At 35.0% G+C, this 25837-nt stretch overlaps 2 protein-coding genes across 3 annotated transcripts; one reads left to right on the top strand and one right to left on the bottom strand.

The window, feature by feature from the left end:
- The first annotated feature begins 10602 nt into the window (after positions 1-10602).
- On the top strand, positions 10603-19457 carry LOC145739549 (SHC-transforming protein 1-like). The gene is given in 8 exon segments (XM_081994943.1): positions 10603-10692; positions 11298-11368; positions 17869-18103; positions 18151-18275; positions 18277-18303; positions 18364-18639; positions 18690-18933; positions 19137-19457. Coding segments are annotated over 8 exon segments (1197 nt in total). The 3' UTR covers positions 19266-19457.
- On the bottom strand, positions 14487-17351 carry LOC145739523 (uncharacterized). Of its 2 annotated transcripts, XM_081994915.1 has the most exons (5): positions 16801-17350; positions 16512-16741; positions 16237-16327; positions 15896-16182; positions 14487-15742 (listed from the first exon to the last, which is right to left on the bottom strand). In XM_081994915.1, exons 1-5 carry the CDS (start codon positions 16926-16928, stop codon positions 15069-15071), a joined length of 1410 nt encoding a protein of 469 aa, XP_081851041.1. In that variant the 5' UTR covers positions 16929-17350; the 3' UTR covers positions 14487-15068. The 2 variants fall into 2 exon arrangements, with proteins under 2 accessions (XP_081851041.1, XP_081851040.1); XM_081994914.1 differs by having other exon boundaries at positions 15896-16327; positions 16801-17351.
- Positions 19458-25837: the final 6380 nt, after the last annotated feature.

Below are 25837 nucleotides of genomic sequence, written 5' to 3'. Positions count from 1 at the left end.
CTCCACTCAGTCGAAGCCATATCATTAGGCTTGATTGACAAATTGTGTCATTTATATATCATACAGGGTGTTGGGGACTGTTTAATCCCAGATAGAAGCAAACTTTTTTGAACTCAATTATCACTGTTAAACAGGTGCTTTTAGCAATTAGTTGTTACATATTACTCCTTCAAATAGTCAAATTTTTAGTACTAAATGCATTGATATAATCCACACTTCTTCAAGCTCATACTGAAACATATCCTTCACCATATTGACTAGCGTGACGTGTTGAATTTAATTCAACTTATTTGCCTGGGATCTCGTTTCAGCGTGAAAATAAAACACAGTTAACTCTACCATCAAGTTCTATTAAATAAGCACTTTAACCTAACAACTCCTAACTTACTAACTAAAAAAATAACAGGTTTCCTAACCCAACGAAACGTTACTAACTCCCAATAAAATCATAATAAACCAGGCGTAAATCAATACACAACATAAAGGTCCAATAAACATACTTACATCTCTATAGAAGACAGAATCTTGGAGAGAGGCTTGTCACTTGGAGCGCGTTCACGAATAACTTTACTTGAGCGTTACGGACATGTCTAATAGACATTTGCGGTTCGGTCACTAACGTGGTGCACAGCAAAACTGGACTGACTGGAATGAATTGAACTGAACCCCTCTTTAGGGTACCACTTCCTTTTTATAGCATTCCAGACACTGGTTCCACCAATCAAAATTCCCAGACCTGGTCTCGTCTAGCCGACAACTCGTGACGACTTTTCGACCCTCGGTACTTGGAAAACATTCCACATATTTCGCAATTCAGCAAATGCATCATAATTGCAGTTGCACTCTGACCGCATTCAACAATTTTAATATTTCCGCTCAAGTAATAAATTTGATTTATTATCCTTCGTGACATTTGCCCCTCCGCCATGAAACTGGTCCTCCAGTTTAAACTAAGAGAGGTAACTCCTACATTTGACAATTCTAATTATTAATCTAAGTTATCGCTAGCCTTATATAAAATTCATCTTATTATAATATTATTAGAAAAATGGAGTAAGCGAAACTTTTGATTTTAATTTTAATTTTTTATCATATATTTTCTAAAAAGCTTACTTTCTCCATTTTCCGTCATCGCTTCGTCGTACCTAAAAATTATAGTAATCCTAATCATTAAAGTAACCCTTAAATTAACATAACACATTTGAAACCTTGGGTAGCCCTTAAAGATGCACCATTTTACTCTAATATAAGTAGTTCTGATGTTGCGACCTATATTGCGGCATTGTTCGCACAAAAATGTTTGTCACAATTATACATTGCCCTGTCTATGACTTAACACATCGTCTTTCACTGGTCACCAAATAGTCCAGTAGCTGAATTCTAGCAATGTCCTTTTCATAGTCCCTTCTGCTTAGGCTTTATTTTCATCATGTGGTTGACTCTGGTGATACGGTTAAATGTCATCCCCAAGCGGTTTTTACATGTAATGAAAATAAGAACAAAGGTTAATATGCGTTACTTAAGGCTTAATAACAACATATAATAATATATAATATTACACCCATATATCTTTTATATCTCAATTAAATCAATAACCTTCAACCGAGTGAATTTTATTCACTGGTACACCGATTGCGATAACTTTTGCATATGTTTAACTAATGTCCCAATTTCCATATCAACTAAGTTGCTGTAAAAACTGGAACATATTCAACATTAACATTCTAACTTTATTTCAAATCCGTGCGGAGAAATATTTTATTTATCCAAAAAAACTAAATTGACGATAACGTTTGATTGCTTCTCCCCTAGATTATCTGTAAACAAAAATAAGAAAGTAAATTATCAAAACGTAAACACAAAACAAAATTTACAGTTGTCTAACGACCATATGGTTTGAAATGCACTCTACTTAAGTAGTGTAAACAACCTATACTCGGTTTATTATGTCCTGGCAGCGGTTTTGAGGTAGGTCAGGGTAACGCTTGTGTCATCATTATCATATTAATAACAGTGACGTACTTGACGCCTTTAAAACGTATTACGCCTTCATTAACTTTACCCATCTTACCTTTAATTAAACAAGAAAAATGGTTAAATATTATTTATTTTCTTCGTGCTACAACAGACATTATTATATAGATAAAATTTAAATATACAATATACAATATAGATATAATACATTGAACAATAACTGTTTCACTTGTCTTGTTTGGTTTGGGTCTCTCCGGGTTTCGCCTGATCAGTGTTCAACTGGTCTTCATTTCTTTCCTCACGTATAGGCACTTGATATGGTGCCGTACCACGTACACGTGTATGATTTATTCGTCTTCGAAGAGGCGTGGCAGTCACCTGCCGAATCCAATTTGGCATGTTTGCTGTATTTGGTGGTGGCACAACGAGGTTCCAATTCGGTCGCAAAGTCACCCTCGGCACTTCAACTAACGTCGGTTCACGTCTTGATGGCACCCTAAATGGATGTCCCATCATTCTCGGTGGCAAATGGGGTTGGGGAGGTTGATATGGTTCACGCCGCCTGAATTGTGAACTCCTTCTGTACGCACAAACATTGCATGCGCAACCATCCACAAACAGACTTCCCCAAATTTCCCAAAATTGTCTTGGTTGATAGACGGCACCCTCGGAGGTGCGCAGATTGCACAACCACATCTTTCCGTAGGGTTTCTTCCTTGTCTCATTATTGAATCAATATGAATCATCTGGTATTCCATGTGAATTATTTGGGTCCAAAGTGCTAGTAACGCCTTTGTGAGTCCCAAATACACTATTCCTGGTCGCTGTATTTCTTGATGTAAATCCCATAAATGGTATAAAGCCATGTCATATTAATGTAATTTGACATTTATGTCCGAAACACATCGGGCATAATATAGGAACATCACAATCCACTCCATTTTTTATAAACTTTCGATCGGTATTTTTTTCAAATAAACGCACTCGCGGTACTATCACGGTACTTTGCTAACTAAAATGCAAATCACAGCGATGGAATTATTTATATTCTCTTAATTGCATGTCAGCACTTTTACGGGACGCGTGCGGTCGCATATTATTCATTTGATGCATTTGTTTCGACCTAATACATTATGCTGGTATTCAAAAATATCCAACACTAAAATAAAACGAAAACTCGTTATTTTAATCTGTCTATCCCCCCAATATCATATACCCCTGACATTTATATTTATTTAAGTATTTACTTGTTCGGCACCTATGGCATTTCCCGATATATTTAACGTCCCTCGTATTTTTGTCTAAGTATGCCATTTTGATTATATCATTTTTTCCATTGTAGTCAAATAATTTGTAACACGCGCGCTTAGATAATCATTTTACACACTTTTGGTGTAACTGCGGAAAATTAGACTAATATCCGTTCGTGAATTTTTCAATTGCGCATTAAATTCAGACGCGGATAAGAGAATAAAAATCCCTGAGCTCAGTAACTTCAAATTTAGGTACAACTCGGTATGTGAAGTTTGTACCCAACAAATGTAATGTTCTTATTTCAACAAAATTATTACTTTGTATACAAAGTGTTACAATCTTTATGTCAGTTAGGGATAGACGGTGCCTTATTATCGTTTATTTATTTTACTTATGCGGCCCTGCACTCACAGCAGTTTTATCATTTTATGGACGACACGATCCTTTACTTTTTCATCTCCAGTCACTTTCTCTGTGAGCCTGAGTGTCTGAAGTTGTCTCTACTCCGGTGAAATTTTCGGTGTTAATTTCCCCCTTTTTTTTCTCCTGTCTGTTTTAACAGTCATGGGCGGTAACTTGATTTGTGCTCTTTAGCTCATTACTCGTAGGGTATGTAACCTCATGTTTTTCTTTATTTCATAGACAATTCACCTCCACGATTCACTCGACTTTGTGTTGTCGCCAAAAAGTTATGTCCCAAAATTAGAGCTTTGGACAAATTTTTAACCACTAATGCTTTAACGCATATCTCTTTATTATTAATTTCAATAGTCACTTGTGAATTTCCAATAGGTGTAAGAGGGTAACTGCCTGCCGTAATTAATTCAACATCATTTTCCAAAGGATACATGTTATTAATATAATTTAAATCCACAATATTATTACACGCTCCGGTGTCAAGAACGACATTTACATTTTCTTGATAATTTACTTTTAAATGCACATACAATAACCCTCCTTTGACGCCCTTTGATGACAGGTGGACAATCTCGTTAGGGCTTCCTATTGACGAAATTGTCCTCTTTCGTTTGGGTTTTGATATACCCGATCATTTCGACGGTTATCTGAATTATTTCTGGAACTGTTTGCATTCCAGTTGCATGATGCATGCCCTATTCTTTTGCAATTAATGCATCTAATGCGTCCATCGTGTGTTCTTGTATTAGGTAAATAGCTATTACCTTGATTTCGGTAAGGTGCTCTGTTTCCATAGTTTGGACCTCTGTACTCATTATTTCTATTCCCTTGCATATTCCGATTTTGGTAATATGGCCGTTGTCCGCCATTATTTGAACCATTATTAACGGCATTGTTCCTTGGTGGCATATTTCTTGTAAAATTTCCACGATAATTGACAAAATTCCTGTTCGGACCGTTACTGGCGACATTCCTGTTATCTACAAAATTTCTCCTTGTGCTATTACTATTATAATAGACTCGATTTCTATTTGGATTGCCATCTCTGCGTGGAAAATTTGTTGTATTTCCTAGTCCGCTCCTGACTATTTGATTCTCATTATTTAACGCATCGGACACGGAAAGCAGTGCCGTATCACGTGTCATCTGATTCACCAGGGTTCTCTCTTTAATGTCACTCAGCTTTAACACTAGCTGTTTTAAGTCATTAAAATTTTGATTATCTGAACTCAACAAGTAATACATTTCATAGTAGGATGGATGTAAACCATTTTCAAAATGGTCCCTAAACGTGTCAAAAGACATTGTCGGGTCAATTTCTGTTGCCAACGCAAGTAAATCAAAATAATATTTTTTAACATCCTCATTGTCTTGATGTTTTCGTGTATTTAATCGAAACTTTAATTTTCTTAGTGGCTGTTCACCAGAAAATTCCGTTTTTATATTCGTCCATGTCTTTGCCTGGTTTGCCGGTTCGTTAATATAACCATCAAACCAAGTCTGAGCCGGGCCTTCCAAGAAATTTGCTAAGTAGGAAATTTTGTGGTTTTCCGACCAGCTGTTTGCAATCGCTGCTTTTTCATATTTATTCACAAAAATAATGGGAGAGTCTATAGGTGGGTTAAATGTAGGTGGGCATGTAAACTTTGGCGTGGCTGGAGTTTTTGGCTCAGCCAAAGCTACCTGTAAAGTCATGTTAGCCATTGCTGCAGTATTGTTAGGACGTATCACACTGTTTCTCTCTCGAATTACAGGGGGTGGGCAAGGATTATTACAACCTTGTAATAAATCTGTGGGGCGGGATGAGGTAGGCTTTGGCACTACCACTTCTAAGGAACTTTCTTGCCAGGGCTCTTCTGATTCTCGTGGTTTAGGCGGAGTCCTACTCAATGAAGCTCTTGGCTTAAAAAACTGTTCTGGGGATCGTGATCCTGCTTTGGAATCTTTAGTTTTCTGAACTTGGGAAGTCGAAGCTTTGGTTGTTTGAATTCGCGGGGTTTCAATTTGAGCACTTACGACAGTTTTTTCGAAAGGGCTGTTCTCTTCCTCACTACTTGTTAAACTGGCAATAGAAGCTGCTTTGTAAACTTCTGGGGGCACCTGCAGATATCGATGCCTGTACAGAAGCAGTTGAACCGACAGTTGAGCTATGATGCGCGGGTTTAAACTCTCTCAACTCTTTTAAGACTTTTTCGGGGTTTTTCCCTTGGGCTAGTGCTTGTTGCAAAATAAATTTTTCTTTGTCTGATACACTTTGAGCTCAACTGCGAGTTCGTACTCGTGATTTGTCACTTGGTTCACTCATAATAATAAAATTAATACGAAATGTTTGGCAGTATTTTTAATTATTTCGATAATCGAAGTTTTCGGACAAAATTTAAACGATTATCTTAAACAATTTGATTATTCCTAGCAATTTCTTTGCGAATTTGCTTATTCATCGAACTAATAATCTTCCTAATGCTAAAATACACCAGCATTAATACCCCCATGCACAAAAAAAAAAAATAATCAAAATTTCCTTAGCTGACCATGAATTATCTTTTTCTTGAGACGCTTTATTAGAAATACCTCCGCTATTACCCGCTTGAGAAATAATAATTTCTTCTTCTTTTGATGAAGAACCCCCCATATTAAATAGAACGATTTTTTTAAAAGATAAAAATTATGTTTTTTCCACCCTGAAACGTAGGCGCCTCCACCATATGTCACGACTAGCGTGACGTGTTGAATTTAATTCAACTTATTTGCCTGGGACTTCGTTTCAGCGTGAAAATAAAACACAGTTAACTCTACCATCAAGTTCTATTAAATAAGTACTTTAACCTAACAACTCCTAACTTACTAACTAATAAAATAACAGGTTTCCTAACCCAACGAAACGTTACTAACTCACAATAAAATCATAATAAACCAGGCGTAAATCAATACACAACATAAAGGTACAATAAACATACTTACATCTCTATAGAAGACAGAATCTTGGAGAGAGGCTTGTCACTTGGAGCGCGTTCACGAATAACTTTACTTGAGCGTTACGGACATGTCTAATAGACATTTGCAGTTCGGTCACTAACGTGGTGCACAGCAAAACTGGACTGACTGGAATGAATTGAACTGAACCCCTCTTTAGGGTACCACTTCCTTTTTATAGCATTCCAGACACTGGTTCCACCAATCAAAATTCCCAGACCTGGTTTCGTCTAGCCGACAACTCGTGACGACCTTTCGACCCTCGGTACTTGGAAAACATTCCACATATTTCGCAATTCAGCAAATGCATCATAATTGCAGTTGCACTCTGACCGCATTCCACAATTTTAATGTTTCCGCTCAAGTAATAAATTTGATTTATTATCCTTCGTGACAATATTGTAAGTAATTAAGTAGCTCCAAGACTTGTCGATAGGGGGCGCCACATCAAACACTTGATCGCTCCGCGTAGACGTGTAGAGTGGACTAGACACGATTGCTGCCACTTGCGATCAGCCCCTCTGAATGACCAAATGTTTCAGGACTGTGGTTATTTCAAAATTCACAGTGTTGATTTTTTGGCGTTTCGTCTTGCCGGCCTTCCTAAATTCTCGTGCGAAGGTCGAGATAAAATATATTTACTCCGGACCTGGAATTTACTTCTGTAAATTATTCCCTTAAGTATTTTGGTTCCAATATACAATGCAAATTTTAACCTGTTATACCAAGTGCTTCAAAAGTTATAACCAAAAGAAAATGGGACAAAAAATACAAACTACTTTGTATATTGGTACCGAATAGAGATTGATGTAAAATATATGGGTAATTTCAAATCATGAGAATAGTTAGTACTGGTGAAGTTTGTACATTTAACTCTGAATCACCCTGTAGAATAAAATTGCTTATCAAATTCTGTCTTCTGAAATCATCTTTGTTTTGAGGCTAATTCAGATCGGCGCAAAGATGCATGAAAACTCGTTACGTCCTGCGCAGTGCGTATAACTCCTCAACATGTAAACTGTAAGCTCTTAGCACTTGAAAATTAAATAGTTATTTGTTATTTTAGATTTGATTAAATGCCCACAAAGTGGGCCGTCTCCAAAAATTTGACCTCACGAATGACCAGTAGGTACACGGAAAATTTTGACCGGCCATTTTCGCTTACGAAATTACTTCATTCAGCATCAGCTGTCACTGTTAATTTTGTCCGAATCACAATCTGAAAGTTCGTGTGCTCCAACTGATTTCTGGTCATTCTGCTCGATGCTGTGAGGCAAGAAACGCTTTCCAAAAGTCCAGAGCAAATCAAAAAGTTACTATGCGCAGCGGACAGTTGTTTGAGGTGGCGCCATCTAGCGTCAGAGCAAATAAAAGATTATGGTGACTTGTAACTAGCTTACAATATGAAACTTTAAATTTATGTTTCTATCCTACATAACTATGCTGATATTGTATACTAAATATTGCTGAAACGGAAAAAGGTAGTTTGATTTGGAAACCGGAAATAAGTTTTACATAAAATTCTCTAAAACTTTTCCCATTTAACCGACTCTGTAACTCTTACGGTTCTCGAGATCCCAATACATGTAGAACCAATTTGGGACACACTGTATATTATATTCTGTGATACTATAAATATAGGTTCCAATTAGTTTAATAACTGACTGCGGTTATTGTAATATAAACAATTTTTCATTCACCATATTGTTGATATTTTTGCGAATAATTGAAGTGGGTACTTTCTTTTACTATAGATGGCGCGACGTGTATCAACTGTCCGATGCGCATAGTGACTTTTTCACTTGTACTATACGTTTGTCCAAGATTCGTTGCTTCACGTGACTCATATGCCACATCGTCTATCAATTATCAATCTATCATGGATCAGAATGGCCAGAAATCAGTTTTGTATAAGATCAAGGTGAAATGTTACATTTTTGGACATCCATAGCGCGCTATGAATCAAGGCTAATGTCAAATAAAAGAATTTTCAATTTCATGTTGACAACTGCGTTGTGCGCATAACATAACGATATTTCGTGCATTCTTGCGTCTATCTAGGTTTAAACTGGTTAGTTTACGTGTTTGAATATGGCAGCAAGTGTCATAGGGTTAGATTTTTAATGTCATAGTTTTTAGTCAGTTGGCACAGGTCGGAATTTCTGGTTCGATTACCACATAGAGCAAATTTCCGATTGTTCCCCATCGAAATTTGGTAGAAAGTCAACTTGGACGTCACTAATAATTTTGAGTATAACCAGCCTAGAGCCCTTTAGTGTCATATTGGAATGTAAATAATTTAATTCCGTGTATTTACATAAATATTGGTAGGTACTTCTTTCTTCTTTGGTTTAGTGATTGGTTTATGCAAAGAACGCCGACCATCATTCGACTAGTTAGTTTTTTTTAGTACTCAACCAACTTATTTCCTATAGTTTATACATATCTATGATAACTGCCATTCATTCTATTGTTCACATTTTTGCATTAAATTCTTACTGTTTCTAACGTTAGATGGCGCGACGCGTAGCAACTGTCCGATGTGATAGTGATATTTTGAGTTATACTGCACTTTTGGCGTTAGTCTGTCGCCTCACGTCTCCCCGCAGAATGGCCAGAAGTCAATTTTACCGCGAAACACGCTTGGCAGGTCAAAATTCTCAGTGTACTGGCCATTCGTGAGGTCAAATTTTTGTAAGCCGCCCACTTTTGTCACAAAGTGGGTGTTTAATCAATTATGCGCTAGACGTGACGAGTTTTCGTGCATTTTTGCGTCGATCTACGTTTAATCTGGTTAGATTTCAGATTATGAGTTGGAATATGGTAGTAAGTGTTTTAGGGCTAGTTCTTTAGTGCTCTCTATACTGACGACCGCGACGATATCCGTTTTGCCCTGTCTTTTCAGATCAAGGAAAACAAATATTTTTTTATTTTTCTTTACCTTCCACGCCCTTTTTCTGATCTGTGTCATTTTTTATGGGGTTCGTAGCACCAGTGCAATACGCTTAATCTGTTGAAGTGATCATATCAGGTTATTTAGATGTTGAGTTGAAAGGAAGCATATTTTTACTTGATATGCCAGGTGGCAGAAGAAAGTCTAGCAAAAAAAACTTTAAATTTATAAAAAAATATATTTTTTAAGTGTTTCAAATAAAAATCAAAATGTGAAATATGAAAAAAATTACAATTTATCCAAGAAAACACCCTTTAAATAATATCAAAATTTTAATAAAATATATAATAAGAAAGCATAATGGTTAGTAAATTCAAGCATAAAAAAACAAACATTAATAAAATTCTAGAACAAAAAAATATAAATATGGTTGAAACTTAAAAAAAAAAAAAATAAAAACTGTATATTTCCCAAAATTAAATAAACGATAAAAACTCTTAAAAACCATCAGTGTCGATAACGAATTAAATTTATCCAAAACCCCTAACAAATTCAAAACATTGCAAAAAAAACGCTTACGAAAATAATTATCTAAAATTGACTATTATATTTTTTCAAAATTCAGAATTTGCATAAAATACAAAAATCGGTTCAAAACAGTTTTAAAAACACACTTACTTTGTTGGCTGCCTTTTGTTATTAAGGCTGGTCAACGCCAACCACCCAACCCCATTTGATACACTTTTCACTTTTGATTTCACTTTTTGACTACTTTCGATGAGTAACTGAACTGACTGGATCTTGCTAACTGGGGTCTTGTTAACTGGGATCTGCCCCTAGGTTTCTGGAGCTTTTATATAAAAAGTTTCAGGTGTCCAAAAAGCCAAAGGTTCTTTTATTAGTTTCACAGCACATCTATGATAACTGCCATTCACCCTATTGTTGACATTTTTTGCAAATAATTGAAGTTCTTACTTTTTATAACGCTAGATGACGCTACGTGTAGCCACTCTCCAATGCGCATAATGACTTTTTGATTTATACTGAACTTTTCGAGTGCTTTCATTGCCTCACACTGTGCCCCTTGCAGAATGACCAGGAATCAGTTTCATCACCGGAACTCTCGAGTCGTGGTTCCGACAAAGTTTCCAGTGATAACCGATTCAGGAATTCGCAGTTCAGTACGAAACACAAATGGCAGCTCAAAATTTTTTGTCGACTGGTCAATGGTCATTGTGAGGTCAAATTTTTGTATACCGCCCACTTTATTGTGGGCACTTAATGAAACGAAAAATAAAAGCATTCTTTCAAGGGTTTGGGTTACTTGTTGACAACGGAGTTATGCGCAGAGTGTAACTAGTTTTCGTGAATTTTTGCGTCGATCTTGGTTGTTGAACTGGGTTCCATGGGTTAGAAGATGGTATTTTAGGGTTAGTTCTTCAATGTTACATATTATGATCATTGTTACCACACTTAAAAATTATTTGCAACCACTAGGTAAAATGGTGATATGCATATTTAGTGACTTACTCATTGGCTGTCTACTTGCCGTATCATTGAGTATAAATCTGGTATTAGCCCTTAACTTACCATTCACAACACATCAAGCAAGGTGGATAACTTCTTACCTTATAGGTAGCTGTGTGGGTTGGTTCCTTGACTAAAATTACAATATATAATTTGAATTTTTTGGGTTTTGCTCCAAACGGATATGAAGTACAAGTTTTTACTCCAAAACTTAACCAAAATGACCCTTAAATAATAAATTCTTTATCTTCTGTTACAGTATGTGGGCTGCCTGGAGATTAAAGTGTCCATGAAGACCTTGGACTTTAAAACTCGATCGAGTGTGGCTAAGTAAGTATAATTTAATCATAAGTACCAATCAAAAAATTTCTTATATTTTGACTAGAGACTCTTATATTGAGCCGTTTTCTTTCGGTTACGCCTTATGATTCAAAAGTCACGTGACCTCTATCTCATTTTATAATTATGATGTCATGTGATTTTTAGCTCAGAACGCTTTTGGATTCGAAATCATGGATAGAAAGAATGCGGGTGTGGTGTTTACCTGTTGACAGTACATGCAGCAAGCAAAGCGTCTGTAACGTCAGAATGAAGTAATTTGACAGTTGATCGAATTATAATAATAAACTTTATTTGCCAACAAAATGATATACAAATCACAAAGCAACGTCAAATGGTGTCTGTAACACCTTTACAAATAATCTTACTGATCTAAACTATGGCTAAATACGTGTATAACGTTACAAAACATGCAGCAGATATACCAACCAGTATACAATAATAATAGACACCGGCAGTAATAATAGTAAAATACACTCATAATATGAAAATAGATACATAAAATAATCAATAAAATGTTACCTAGTAAAATTAAAAGAATAAAACTGCTTTTGTTTTAAAAAGTGGATGACTTTCTCTCTAAACACGGCGACGCTACCCGCGCCACGAACAGCGGGCGGCAGCATTTGGTACGCTTTTATAGCCCTGTATGATGGACTTCTCTCAAAAAAGGTTGACCTGTGTTGAGGGATGCGGGGTTCACTTGCACCTCTAGTCTCAATTGACATTCCTAGGGCGTAATGATCACGGTTCTTAGGAAACAAATGAGGGTTCTTTCTCATAAACACTACCAGGGAGAAAAAGTACAAAGATGGGGCGGTGAGTACATCAAGCCTAGCAAAGTAAGGCCTGCAGCTTGTCCTGGGTTTAAGGTTAAAAATCACACGAATAATGCGTTTTTGTGCAACAAACACTGATGCGCTGCTACTGGAAGCACCCCAGAACAAGACAGTGTAGGTGATCAATGACTGGATACAAGAAAGATAGTATGTCCGGATTGATTGGATAGTGAGAACATCTCGAAGTCTGCGTAACAGAGCACAACCGCTGCACAATCTAGATACGAGTATCTGACAGTTGACCTCCCAACCAAGCTGTGAGTCCATCGTGGCCCCCAGAAACTTTATGCTCTCACTCACTGGGGTGGCCTTGCCATGAGAGGGGACATAAAGTGAATAATTTGGTTTACTTTTACTAAAGTTAATCAAACCAGTTTTTTGTAGGTTTAGTTTTAAGCAATTGTCTGAGCACCAGTTTTCCATATCTTGGATGGCCAACGAACACGCCGCAGACAAGGCATTCTCAGAGAGATCTGCCAAGACAACGGACGTATCGTCGGCATATTGGCAGACCATATTTCCATTCAACCGCTCCGCAAGCTCGTTGACATAAACCAAGAACAGTAGCGGGCCCAAAATGGATCCCTGCGGTATTCCTTGAGAAATATCTCTCGGCCGTGATATGTACGATTCACCATCCTGTGTCACGCAGACCGCTTGTCTTCTGTTCTGCAAATAAGATTCGAGCAAATTAGAACAGATGCCTCGTATACCGTAGTTTGCCAGTTTTTCTATTAAAAGGGCATGGTTGATACTGTCAAATGCCTTTGACAGATCAAAATATATTCCCGCAATTTTAATATTTTTGTCAAGGTTTTCCATTATATAAGTAACTGTATTATATATGGCCAACTCTGTTGATCTACGAGGTAGGAATCCATATTGGTGTTTTGAAAGAATACTAAAAGTATCAAAATACTTATATAGCCTATTATAAATTGCTCGTTCGAAGACTTTGGAAAGAGAGGGCAGAAGAGACACCGGTCTGTAATTTTTTATGTTTGTGGGATCACCCTTTTTATATATTGGGACCATTTTAGCATTCTTCAAGCAATCCGGAAAATGGCCCTCACAAAAAGACTCATTAATTATATCAGATAATGGTTGGGAAATGAACTGCGCTACGTACTTAAGAATCTTTACAGGAATTTCATCAAATCCGGCCGAAAACTTATTTGGCAAGTTCATCAATAGCCTGAAAATCTCTTCCTGATCTGTTGGTTCTAAAAATATTGTGGGGTATTGACGTGCATCACCCAGAGGTGAAACAAATTCTCGATCATCATCTACCTCAGTGAAGTGTACATTAAATAGGTTGGATATCTCCTCAAGATCAGTGACCACATTATTATCAAGTTCAAGAGTTAAATTGCGTTGACACTTAATTTTATTTGTAATTTGATTAAAAATATTCCATGCTGATTTCGATTTGTTATTAGAGTTTGAGATCTGATTATCAAAAAGCGCTTTCTTTGTATTAGCTAGCAAGTTTCTGTACTGTTTCCGCTCCTGTTTATATCGATAGTATACATTTGTGTCATTAGTCTGCTTGTACCAAACATATAAGTCCTTCAGATGACCCGAGAAGTCTCTAATTTCTTTACTGATCCAGCTTTTTGGTTTGTATTTATGAATATCAACCACTAAAGGGAAGGCCGTTTCAAACCAGTTAAACAGCATTTCGAAAAAACATTCATACTTTGCCTCGACACCGACAGTCGCATAGACCTCCTGCCATGAGACAGTATAAGTATTATGGTATGGTCTTGTTTTATTACGTCATCGTGACAATGTTACATTTGCTCTGCTGGTTCCATGAATCGTCAAGTTAAACCCTAATTTATTATCCTTATTGCCATAATGTTTTAACATCATACATACCATAATATAATGGAGTAGGAATGAAATGGAGATGAATGAATACCTCACTATTTCCTAATATGACAGATGATAACCAAATAACATAACCACACTTTTTGTGATGATATAATATTTTCCTAATGTGTGTGTCAAAAACTAAATAAGGGCTCGAATCAGCTAAGAAAAGGCCACGGCCGTCATCAAACGATGATGTCACGATCTCTGTACGTCTCGCTTTAAATATTGCTGCCTTCGTTACTTTCCAAGTTGATGCAGCGAGTCAATGGCGTGCTATTCTCTGCTCAGTGAAATGAAATTTAATTAACGTAAATAGGTGTAGTTTTTGCTTTTTCATTTCATAAATTGTATTAAAACAGGATAGGTAAGTAGGTTTTATAAAACAAACCAAATACATATACATACATAATATTGACGCTTTGAGAACAAAATTGGCCTAGGTCTCTGGTCCCATTTCTTTAAATATTAATTTAAAAAATAAACAAGAAAACAAGCAAAGGGTAAATTAAAAAAACATACAGTGTGTTTCGGTTAAAAAGATCTGTGCAAATTATTTTTCTGCTGTAGCTGCAGGGTGATGATTGATGAAGAATATTAAATACCAATTAGTTTAAATCCAAATTATATAACTTAACTTAGGGCAATGTTAACCACAAAAAAACATTGTCTTGGGGCAATTAATCAATTATTGGAAGATAAAAATAGGCAGCTGGTTTCTTTTTTCAATTATTCTTAATTTGAAGGTCCTACAGTGCAGCTAGACCTTGAAAATGAAGTCTCAAAGTAACTTTCAGCTTGCCTTTGCATCGTTTTTGATATACAGGGTTTCATGAAGAAGAGGTAATATTTAAAATTTGTTATCTTTGTTAAATTTAATAATCATATATTTTTATAAATTTGATAATTTTGTTTATTTATAAATACATATACATATACAAATTACGAATTCATAACATAAAACAAAAATCCAAAACTTAGTCTAGGAGTGAGCATCCTAATTCTTCTTCGGATAAACTGGCATCACATTCATCATCATCACCAGAATCTTCATCGCTATCATCAGATGAACCAGTGTTAACAGTAAAAATAAGCTGGTCCACTGTATCATCAAAAATATGCTCTTTTTTTATGAGCTCCTCTTCATACTTTTTTACATGCTGGCAAATGTCAAACCACTCTTTTTCAGACACCTCTTGAAATTTTTGTTTTGTTAAAGCTTCGGTATCAGACAATTTAAAAGTGGTATTATGAGCTGCTACCCAATTTTTAACCAAAGCCCAAATTTTTTCTATTGGGTTTAATTCTGGATGGTAGGGTGGTAAACGCAACACAAGATGCCCATGTTGTTCTAACAGCCTATCTAAGTTATATTGTGGAGGAAATCTAAATTTATTTTCTTGTATGATTTGATACAGCTCTGGCTTTGTTAAATGAGGATCTGCTGGGATTCCTTTTTCCACTAGCCAACTTAACATATCTCCTTTTTTAGTAGCCGTTGTAATATTTTTGTTAACAGTAACATTGTGGTAGGCTGCATTGTCTATAATAAGGACTGAGCGGTCAGGTAAATTAGGAAGCAATTGCTTTTTTACCCAAGTCATGAAATTCTCATGGTTCATATCATCATGATAATCTCCTGTTTTTAAACCTAAAAAAAAAAAAAAAAATCATAGTACAAACATTATGTGTCTTATATGATGTGTAAAATGTGGTTAAACTTATTAATTACTTGTTATATAAACTTATTTTATTTAAGCAGGAGGAAGTACTTAAGTAGGTTTGAGGTGTACATAAATATTACCTGACTTAAATATAAGCAATCCATTTTCAATAAATCCTTTTTCTCCACCTGTGTGCACTATTATAAGGCGTTGTCCTTTAGAAATTGGTTTTTGTAAGCCTTTAAAACTTTCATCATACCATCCTTTGTCATGAATATGACTACTGTGAATGTATGTCTCATCTGTATATACAATATTGCGACCTTCTGAGCGGTATTGCACCAATTTTTTTAAAAAATTTATTCGTTTTAAGCGAATGTCATATGATTCACACAAGAATTTTCTTTTGTCTGGTGTCTTCTGCCACCTACAAAAGATAAAGTTATTTTGATGTACATGATTGCCAAGATGTAAAACATACTTAAATCCAATGTTCTTAAGCAATCGCCCTAAGCTGCTTACACTAATGGATTCAGTCAAGATTTGCTGGTCAATAATTTTTTGCAAAATACCTGTAAAGATAAAAAATAATCCCATTTTAGTCTAAATTTTGTTGTTTTAAATTTTCAATTAACACATTATCAAGGTTTATACATATAGCAAACTAGGCTTACATTTAATTGTAAAAAACATGGTAAGTTCTGCTAGAAAAACTCTGAAGACTCTGTAGGTATACCTAATGTATTATAAACTTACCTTTTAATGTTGGAAGTTTTTTCTCAAGAATATAGAAATCATAAATAATTTCTCTGATTCTTTTGATTTCATCAGGTTTGATGTTATCCAATTTTAATTTTTTAATCTGTCCCTTCTTTGTAGGAGTGTGAAATGATGAGCTTGGCCCTCCCCATTCAACATGTAGTGCTTCTCTAGATATCTTCTGCACAGTAGATCTAGACACCCCTGTAGCTGCTATAGTTCTCTCTCTAAAATGATATTTATTATATTATTCAACGTTTTCGTCGTTTTTAATCAAAGACAATACCTGTAGTTATTCAAAGGAATGGAAACTCCTTCTGCCTCCTTCTTCATAAATTCTAAGACGTTACTTACAATTTCACGCCCTTGGCTGTGTATCACAACACCTTTCTTCCCAATCTTTTTTGGAGACATTATGACAAATTAACGATTTTTACTTATAACACGTGAACTCAAACTGCGACCATCAACAATACAACCAAAACACCAGACTAAAACGGAAACTAACCTAACCTAATTTTTAAACTCAACCTGTCCGCCACTACATTTTTTTAAACTTGGCAACATCGTTTAGAGTGCCGGCTAGTAAAAGCATGTAAAAGGGTCCATCTGTCCCTGGCCGCACCCGCATTTGTTTTAATTGTGCCCAAGTAAAAAACCGTACTACGTTGCCAAGTGGCTTTTTGACCGCTTAAGAATTTATTTTCGGGAATATTTTAATAGGACGCCTCTGATTATATCTAATGCGACGGCAACTGTAGAAGGAGAAAGAAATAGTTTTAAAAACTGCGTCATTGATGATGCGGTGGCCTTTTCTCATCTGAATCGAGCTCTACCAACTATGTGTTTATTTTATGTTGTTTTAATGCATGACACTTTCATGTGTAGTAATACTACCCTTTCACTCGATTCTCTATATTTTTATGTTATGTATGTTCCCTCTCTTGACCTGCTATAATCTGGGGCAAAACCCTGTAGAATGTCAATAATTCAGATGCATGCTGTTAATGTTTTTACCCTAAAAATGTGATTTAAAATGTTTATAAAATATTTTGCAATTATATTCTATTTGTAGAAACTGTCAAATAAGATATCTAAACAACTAGCCTTTTTAAATCACAGAAAATACATTACTTTTTGGGTGATCAAAAAGATAAATAAAATAGCTGTGAAAATGTATAGTTCTTTTAAATTTACCTATTTGGCTATCCAGTACTTTAAATAATGTTATTAACAATTTCCTTACAATTTCTCTTCTATAGAATATGTCGTTGACAAAATATTTTACATTAATGTTGAATACCCTGCATTACATACTTCTTCCTATATGTTAACAATTAATTGATTCTTTCAGGGAATGTATAAACAGAGTATGTGAAGCAGCAGGCTTAAAGACAGTTGACAAGAAGAGAAAAGTATATAGAAAGGTTCAGAAAGCAATTGCTGGTGTACCAAATATGGCATTTGCTGGAACTAACGTTACTTTGAAAGTGTCTAGTGTAAATTTGTCTTTAACATCTCTGGACAATAATCAAGTAATAGCTATACATGAAATGCCCAAAATTTCCTTTGCTTCTGGAGGTGATAGTGTAAGTTAAACTTGTGGAGAAAAGAGATCTGAAAGTTTATGGTTGAGGAAACTTTGGACTTTGTGAGCTACATTGCTAAAGACAATGATGAACTTAGAGCCTGTTATGTATTAGAATGTGGTGGAGGTTTAGCAAAAGATGTGATTGCCACTATTGGTCAAGCGTTTGAATTGATTTCAGCAGTTCTCAAAACTTAATGTGTAAGTTTTTAGAGACTATATAACATGAGAAATGGCTTAAAATTGTTGTTCTTTTTTCAGTCATGCAGCTACAGTCAGTACTACTGCAACACATTCAGGGGGAGACGCTGATAAAGATTATTACAATGACCTTCCCGGTAAAGTTCCTCTAGATGTAGTTGGACCTCCCCCTGTGCCTCCCTTGCCTGCAGTGGTACCACCATTTACTACTCTACCCCCTGTAACCCCGAATTTAATAGACGTCAATAGTGATATGGCGTCACATCAAGGCTCACATCACGACTATGTGAATGATAATGTAGTTCACCGAGAGACTGACGTCTTTGATATGCGTAAGTCAGTCTGGTTTTTTACAGGGTCAAATTTAATTTAATACTTTGTTACAGACCATTCTTGCAACAGTCGACGTCAGTAGAAGTTTCGGGGGGAACCAATGTAAATAGCATAGAACAGTTAAGGAAGGAAATATGGTTCCACGGTCCAATTAGTAGAGCAGAAGCTGAACGGTTATTGCAAAGAGATGGAGACTTTTTGGTTCGGGAATCTACAACTACTCCAGGACAGTTTGTTTTATCTGGAATGCAGGATAATAATAAAAAACATCTACTACTGATCGATTCTGAAGGAGTGGTAAGTTTTTCATTTTTTGTCTCATTTATTTGTTTGTCATTATGATCAGTGATTTCTCTTTGTTGCGAGTTATTTTTAAACTTGATTAAATAGAATTGATAAAAAAATGGTTGAAGTGTTTTACGTATCAAAAGGCATACCTGTTGAAACATAATTGTCCACGGTAAAACATACTTATTTAGAATTTTTTGTTTTAATTTTAGGTCAGGACTAAGGACCGAATGTTCAATAGCGTCAGCCATTTAATCCAATTCCATTTTGATAATGCCTTACCTATTATATCAGCAGAGAGTGCACTGGTCTTGAGGCACAAAGTATCCAGAGTGTCATAATTGTGAGTAAATATAATGAAATAAGCGGAGCTTTAAAGTATTCTATGGCAATTAAGGTACATTCATACTAGTACAAATTTTTTGATATTTTGATTTTAGTGCGTACCGTATTTTTTTTAATATCTGTAATTGTTTAAACACGGCTTCAATAAGGTTAGGTTATGTGTAAAAAATAAATTATATTTTTAAAAATTGAGGCAAAATTTCTTTCAACATTTTAAATTTTTTTCAGCATTTTTGTTTGAAAATTTATGGTTGGCATGGGTAAGTTTAACTAAAAAAATGCGGAGTGATATATTTTCTGTGTTGAGACTATTGATGTGCAAATTGCGATAGAAATATCGTTTCAAAGTACTCAGCTTTTGACAAGTGACAAACGACTTATCAAAGATACGTTTATTTTATTTTGGTCAATTCAAGCAGAAACCACGTTTTGCCACAACAAGGAAAAAATATTATTGAAAATAAAAAACTGATTTTCTGGTAGTAGGAAATCAAATTCTTGTGTATGAGTAACATAACTAATCAGACTATTACAAATAACAAAATAACATTTCGTTCAAATTTAGTAATGGACTTTCAGACAACTGCATTCAAATGTTTATTCTATTATTTTGATAGCAAAATTGATTTGGACCTAAAGCCGTGTGAGTAGGAACAACTGCCAGTTTACCAAATGTGCCTGGTGATTTAGTATTTCTTGGCCTCCATCATGTTTGGTTAATACTATGTGGTCAGCTTAGATTTGAGCGATGTTAACTGTGTAACTTTTTAAACAGTTTCCCGGGCAAAGAATGCATCTTAGAAATAAGTCCATTTTGAATGAATTTGGTTTTGTCGTGGTCAAATGAGAAAAGTAAACTTTTTTGTTGCTTTAAGCTGCATTCTTCTTTAGGGTAACCTCATATTTCTGGTACTCAAAGAATTTTTTGTTGGCCTAGATGAGTAAGAAACTTGCATATGAAGTCTTATCTGACTATATAGTTGGATACTGTATTTCTACAGTGTTTGGCAGTTTTATACATAGATATACTAACATATATAATAGTGAGTATCCAAGCGCGATTAAACCTCTATTTGGATGCATGTTGATGTTTTCACCACAACAGCACGTTCCTAAATTAGGAATCCTAATATGGTTTAGTTATCCCAATTTATTCAAATAATAAGAGTAAGAGTGGAATATTGGGCTTATGAATGATGAACTATTAATGTATTATTATGAAGTTTACATCATTCAAACTATGAAGCTTTTTTCAATTCTTATTTCTTTTCCATCTCCATTGCAGTTAAGTTACAGTTAAATCCTACCTTCCAGTACGCCAGCATGTTAGGAAAACGTTTCTAATCATTCAAGTTTAAAAAAAAAATTTTAAAGCGTTTTCTTCCGTCAACTCCTTATTCAAATGCATGAATTCTACAAATTCGTGATGTTTATCTCTTTGATGTTACAACCACGTTGATCAAAAAGCATGCATAATTTGAGATATTACAAGTTTTTGTAGCAAAGTGCAACAAATGGGATAGTCGATACCATATGTTTTTGATATTGCCGTATATAAACCATTTTGAACCATTTAGGATATCTGGGTATGGTTTCGCTAGGTTTTTTTAACTGGTAATTCATTCAAGCATTGGAATGAACCGAAAAAAACATGAGAAGAAGTACTGTAGTAAGTTATAATATCTTCATTCATTTTTATGTGTCTATTGACTGTAGATGATGTTTTCTGATATATATGTGTTGGTGTTGAGCTTTTACTCAGCATTTCTCAACCTGTAGTAGGTGGTTGAGAATTGCTGGCTTGACCCTCCTTACTATATTTCTACTTAAGTGCGTGTTTCCTATAATATCGAATGGGTTGATAGCATTTTTTATGATACGGTCTGATGCGTTATTGAGTACAAATATGTTTGAACTGAACGGCATCGCGTATTTTATGGTAAAATTAAATTGAATATATATAGAAAGAGCTCTTACTAAGGTAATCTTTACAAGTTGGCATCAAATGGGAAAAATCAAAAGAGGTAACTTTGCTTTTTACATAATTAATTTTCCTAATTATTTGCCACTTATATATATTACTTGATTGTGGGTCAGCTAACTGACTTAAGCGCCATTACAGTGTCAGTTTCTTCAAACTAACATACACGCCACATAATTGTCTTCACAAAAAGTGCTTCCAAAAACCATCAAGACTGTCGGTTCGATGAAAATATGTATCATCAGAACCACCAATGTAACTAGGAAATCACTGAGTTTTCATTTACATGTATGGTTCTGATTATAACATATTACAAAGTACCAGACATGGGAACCACCAGATCGTAAGTAATGACGGAACCACCAGATCGTAAGTAATTACAGAACTTATGGGATTGGGGATTTTCTAATATTGTGTTTTGTATGTAATTACTAATTAAAAATGTATTTGTACTGGAAACGTTTATGATAGAACCGTCGGGAGACTCAGTAGCTAGAATGGTGACAGATACAGTGGAGTGGAGTCGGCGCCTAGCAGTAGCATCATCATTACTCTGGTGAGCAATATTTTTTTTAACTTTTTGTATCTAGAGATAATTTTACAACACTTTCTCTCTTCACACAAAAATAAAATGTTGTGCTGATCTCTAATGTCATTATAGGAGTTTAGTAAAATGATCAATTAGTTAGCGCAACACTGACACTGTGTCTTGTATGCTGTTAAATAATAATTTGACAGCATAAATTTTGATGCTTTTTCTGCAGTGAAAAAGCAGTTAGTTCAGTAAAATGATATTTTTAGAGGGTGTTTCAGGTTTTAATACCGTAAATTTACTGGTAAATAAACCTAACTTGAAACTACATGATATATGGAAAAAAGTTTTTAAAAGTAAAAATAAAAAAATACGAACATGACTAAAATAACTGACAGACTCATACAACTACAAACCAAGTGGAAAAATAACCCAAACAACTTGACAATTGTAAATCCACTATGCATAACCAGACAGACTAGACAATCCCGTTATCTTTTCCCCGCTCTCACCCTGTTAGAATTTAATTTTAATTAGAACTTTTTTTTTTTTTTTCTCAATGTATAATTTGTATATATTAATTAGAAATAAGACTACCTGTACATATTAAAAAACATGTATACATAGGCAGAAAGACCGTAATGGTCGATAGGCGTTTTTTTCTTGTTGGAAAATAAAGATTGTTTATATATATATATAAAAAAAGAGTCGATTTTAACTAAAAGGGCTTATGGTAATTAGCAGAGGGTGTCACCCTTTTTGAATTGTATCAGTGTCCATTACTAGACTGAAAGTTTAAAGGACGATATTCAATTTCTTGAGCTACATGGCTTTGGAGCAAGTTATATTGAAGGAAATGAAAGACTGGATTAGTGAGTCTGAGCGCAGCCCAATTAGCTGTATAAGTTATGTAAATTTTTATTTTTTTTTATTAATAAGGCTTTGGTCAGAACAGACCAACTACTAAAACTTAAGATTAAGATTCATTTACCAATAAATTTACGATGTTACATGTCCAACTTCAAAAACATACATTAAGTAAGAATTTTATCAAAGGCCCTAAAAGATCAGGGATAAACGATAATAACAGTTGATTATATTAGACTTATAAGTATATCCATTTGACTTAAATATTGACAATAACTGCAAAATTTGTTTTCTTTTTTCAAACCATATATGCTGTTCCTACTGAAGGCAATCTAGTAAAGCCAAATAATGTAATGATTGTAGAACTTTGATTAAAGTTTTTTATGAATGGACCTATATGTCCGATGTGCGTGTATATGCTTGAAGTTGGTCGGATAAGTTGTGAATGTGAATCACCCTGTTTACTAGATAGTGATAGTATTTTCATTGAATATGATTTAGTTCAATGCGTTGATGTTTATGTCAAATCATTACGAAAATTACAGAATATACATGTGGTTGCAGATTTGACGAAGATTTGTTAAACACATATAGTAAGTACCTCTCTCATAAAAAGTGTTCTGTGTAAGGGTAGGCTTAACTGGGCTCCCCATCTGGTTGCCACGTTGGCACCATTCGCATGCATGTCATTGTTACTTCTGAACAAGTGAAAGTTTTTTTTTACAAACATGACCAATAACATGAAATATAAAGATAGACACTAAAAGGACCTCAAATTGCTCAAACAGTGGCCTACACGAGGATCTAGGGCACGATATATGCATCGTAAAATCTTTTTCTGAATCTTAAAAATATCAGAGGTCTTCACAGAAAACCCCCAGAAAACAATTCCATACTGGATCACTGACTGGATCTGACCAAAATAGAACATGCGGAGTACATCCACAGAGACAATGTCTCTCAACCTTCTGACCAGCCCACAGAGGCGAGATAATTTTGTAGAAAGTTGGGAAATGTGTTGTACCCAGGTCAATGCTGAATCAATGTGCAGCCCAAGAAACTTTACTCTACTCATTGTGGCGACCTGCCACACTCTCTGACCAACATTGACTCTGTGGCATGTGAGGTTTTGGCAAACTGCATCAAATTGGTTATAGAGAAGTTAAGTTTCAAATTGTGGAGACGACACCACTCCTGCATGATGTGAACCGCTTGCCCGTTAAATATTGAGTTCCTGATATGTTGAATCCGAAAGCACTATTGATGTGTCGTCAGCATACTGACACATTGTACCTTGTTGGAAGGAATCTGATAAGTTGTTTGTATAAATGATAAATAAAATAGGTCTAAGAATTGATCCCTGCGGAACACCTTTACGCAACTTTTCTCTCTCTCTTAACCAAATTATACCTTTATATAACCGTTTTCAAGATTCCCATAGTGCACACACTGTATTGTGGCAACGATTTATGTTTTCCTTGTAATTTAAAACATGGACCCCTTTCAGTAATTTGACAATTGCTTGCTACTTCTAATATTTCAATTCTCAAGTCCTAGAAAGTTTGCTATTCTTTTAATTTTATTTTGTAAAATTTTAGGTGATTTTGACATAATAAAAGAGTTGTCATAGAATTGGAGTCCATAGAGGTATTATTTAGTCTAGAGATCACAGGGTCTCTGTTTAATTTTCAATAATATGTAATGAGGTAAATAAGAAAATATTTTTTGAGACGTTTTGAGTAAAAACAATCTGTAGTATTTAAACAATTACAGGTTAACAGTTAAACAACCGTTTTACAATATTCATTTAAACCAACCATACAAGCGCAAAAAAAAACAGTTTAAAAATGACCAATATATTATAAAAAAATTACTTACCATATAAATGCTCGTAAACAAATACCGATAAATCCTGGCAACGCTAGGATCAGTCAACGGATCCACAGTATGTAAATATCTCAACAAGGATATCATAGTTTCGAAAAACTCTCCTTCGTAGTCGCTAATCACTTGAATTTTCAAGGGAATGTACATTAGTTCCGTGAAATCCTTGTAAGCCCATAGCCAGATTTTTTGAGCCAATGAGTTTAATGGTTTTCTGAATATCCGGATCAGATGCAGGCGAAGGCTGATGCATTCTGTTCCACAAATCAATCATTTAATAGTGTTTCTGAAGAAAACTTGAGTATTATTACTTGGCTTTATTGTCAAAGAAGGATGGCATCTTCATTTCTTCCTTGAGGCACTCCAAATCGATTTGTTGAATCTGAACGGACTTCTCCACTTGTCCCGTTTTTACGCTTCACTTTATAATACATGCACTTCAAAGATTTCCATTTATTTTTAATTTGCAAAACGTTCTTAGTAGTTACACCTTTCTTTACTAATTCCTCATAAACCAATTGGTGAATTTCTCCATTTTTATACTTCTTGGTATCAAAATACCGATTGATGTTTTGTGTTTGGAAAATTTCCAGTAGAAGTTTTACTTCTTTGTCCAGTCAAATATTTCTGGTAGCCATGATAAGGTAAAATGTAATTATTGCTTACTTTATTAGTAACAACAATTAATGAAATTATAAACCATTCAAATGATAAAATAAAAAATTTTTAGTTATGTTCTCTAACTTAAAGAAGTGAAAAATGACATTTATTTTCAACCAGGTATGTAATAACGTTATTTCTTATGTGTAAACCAGGTGGAAAGATGAAAATTACCTGCTTTTACTTTCCTCCCGGGTGGAAAGTGAGTGCTTTGTGGAAAGTATTCACTTTCCACCCGGGTGAATGTCAATATGCGTTTTGTCATATCTGGGCTTACTTTTTATAGTTAAGAGACTGTGCCGCCACCTCTGCAACAGCTCGCACCACAGATGATGATGAGTAACATCTGAGTCTTCTGAAATCTCCATGTTAAAAGCACTTTAAGAAACGTTTCAGCTCAAAATATTAAAGACAGATTAGCACAATAATGACGTTGTCAAGATTGTAAACAAATCACCAGTTGTTTATTGTGGTTGAAGTCATAGCTACTCGTACCTCTACTACCTTATTGTTAGAGACTATTAGCGATCAATATTTCAACTGAATGATTTATCAAAAGATCGATGATATTTTGATAAATGGTTGAAAATAAAATAGTATACAAACCACGGTAGAAAATTTAATTTCTGTCTCGAGATAAAACT

The sequence above is a fragment of the Ips typographus genome, unplaced genomic scaffold (assembly GCF_016097725.1).
Source record: "Ips typographus isolate SLU unplaced genomic scaffold, UJ_Ityp_2.0 IpsContig33, whole genome shotgun sequence".
In the NCBI taxonomy this organism is placed as follows: domain Eukaryota; kingdom Metazoa; phylum Arthropoda; class Insecta; order Coleoptera; family Curculionidae; genus Ips; species Ips typographus.
Note: the sequence above shows the minus strand (reverse complement) of the source record. Positions and strands in the feature narration are given on the sequence as shown.

Coding starts and splice junctions, on each gene's coding strand:
- LOC145739523 (XM_081994914.1), bottom strand. CDS start 16,928: ATGTCTCCAAAAAAGATTGGGAAGAAAGGTGTTGTGATACACAGCCAA. Junction 16,742..16,800: donor ATTCCTTTGAATAACTACAG/GTATTGTCTTTG, acceptor ATATCATTTTAG/AGAGAGAACTATAGCAGCTA. Junction 15,743..15,895: donor ATTGCTTATATTTAAGTCAG/GTAATATTTATG, acceptor TTTTTTTTTTAG/GTTTAAAAACAGGAGATTAT.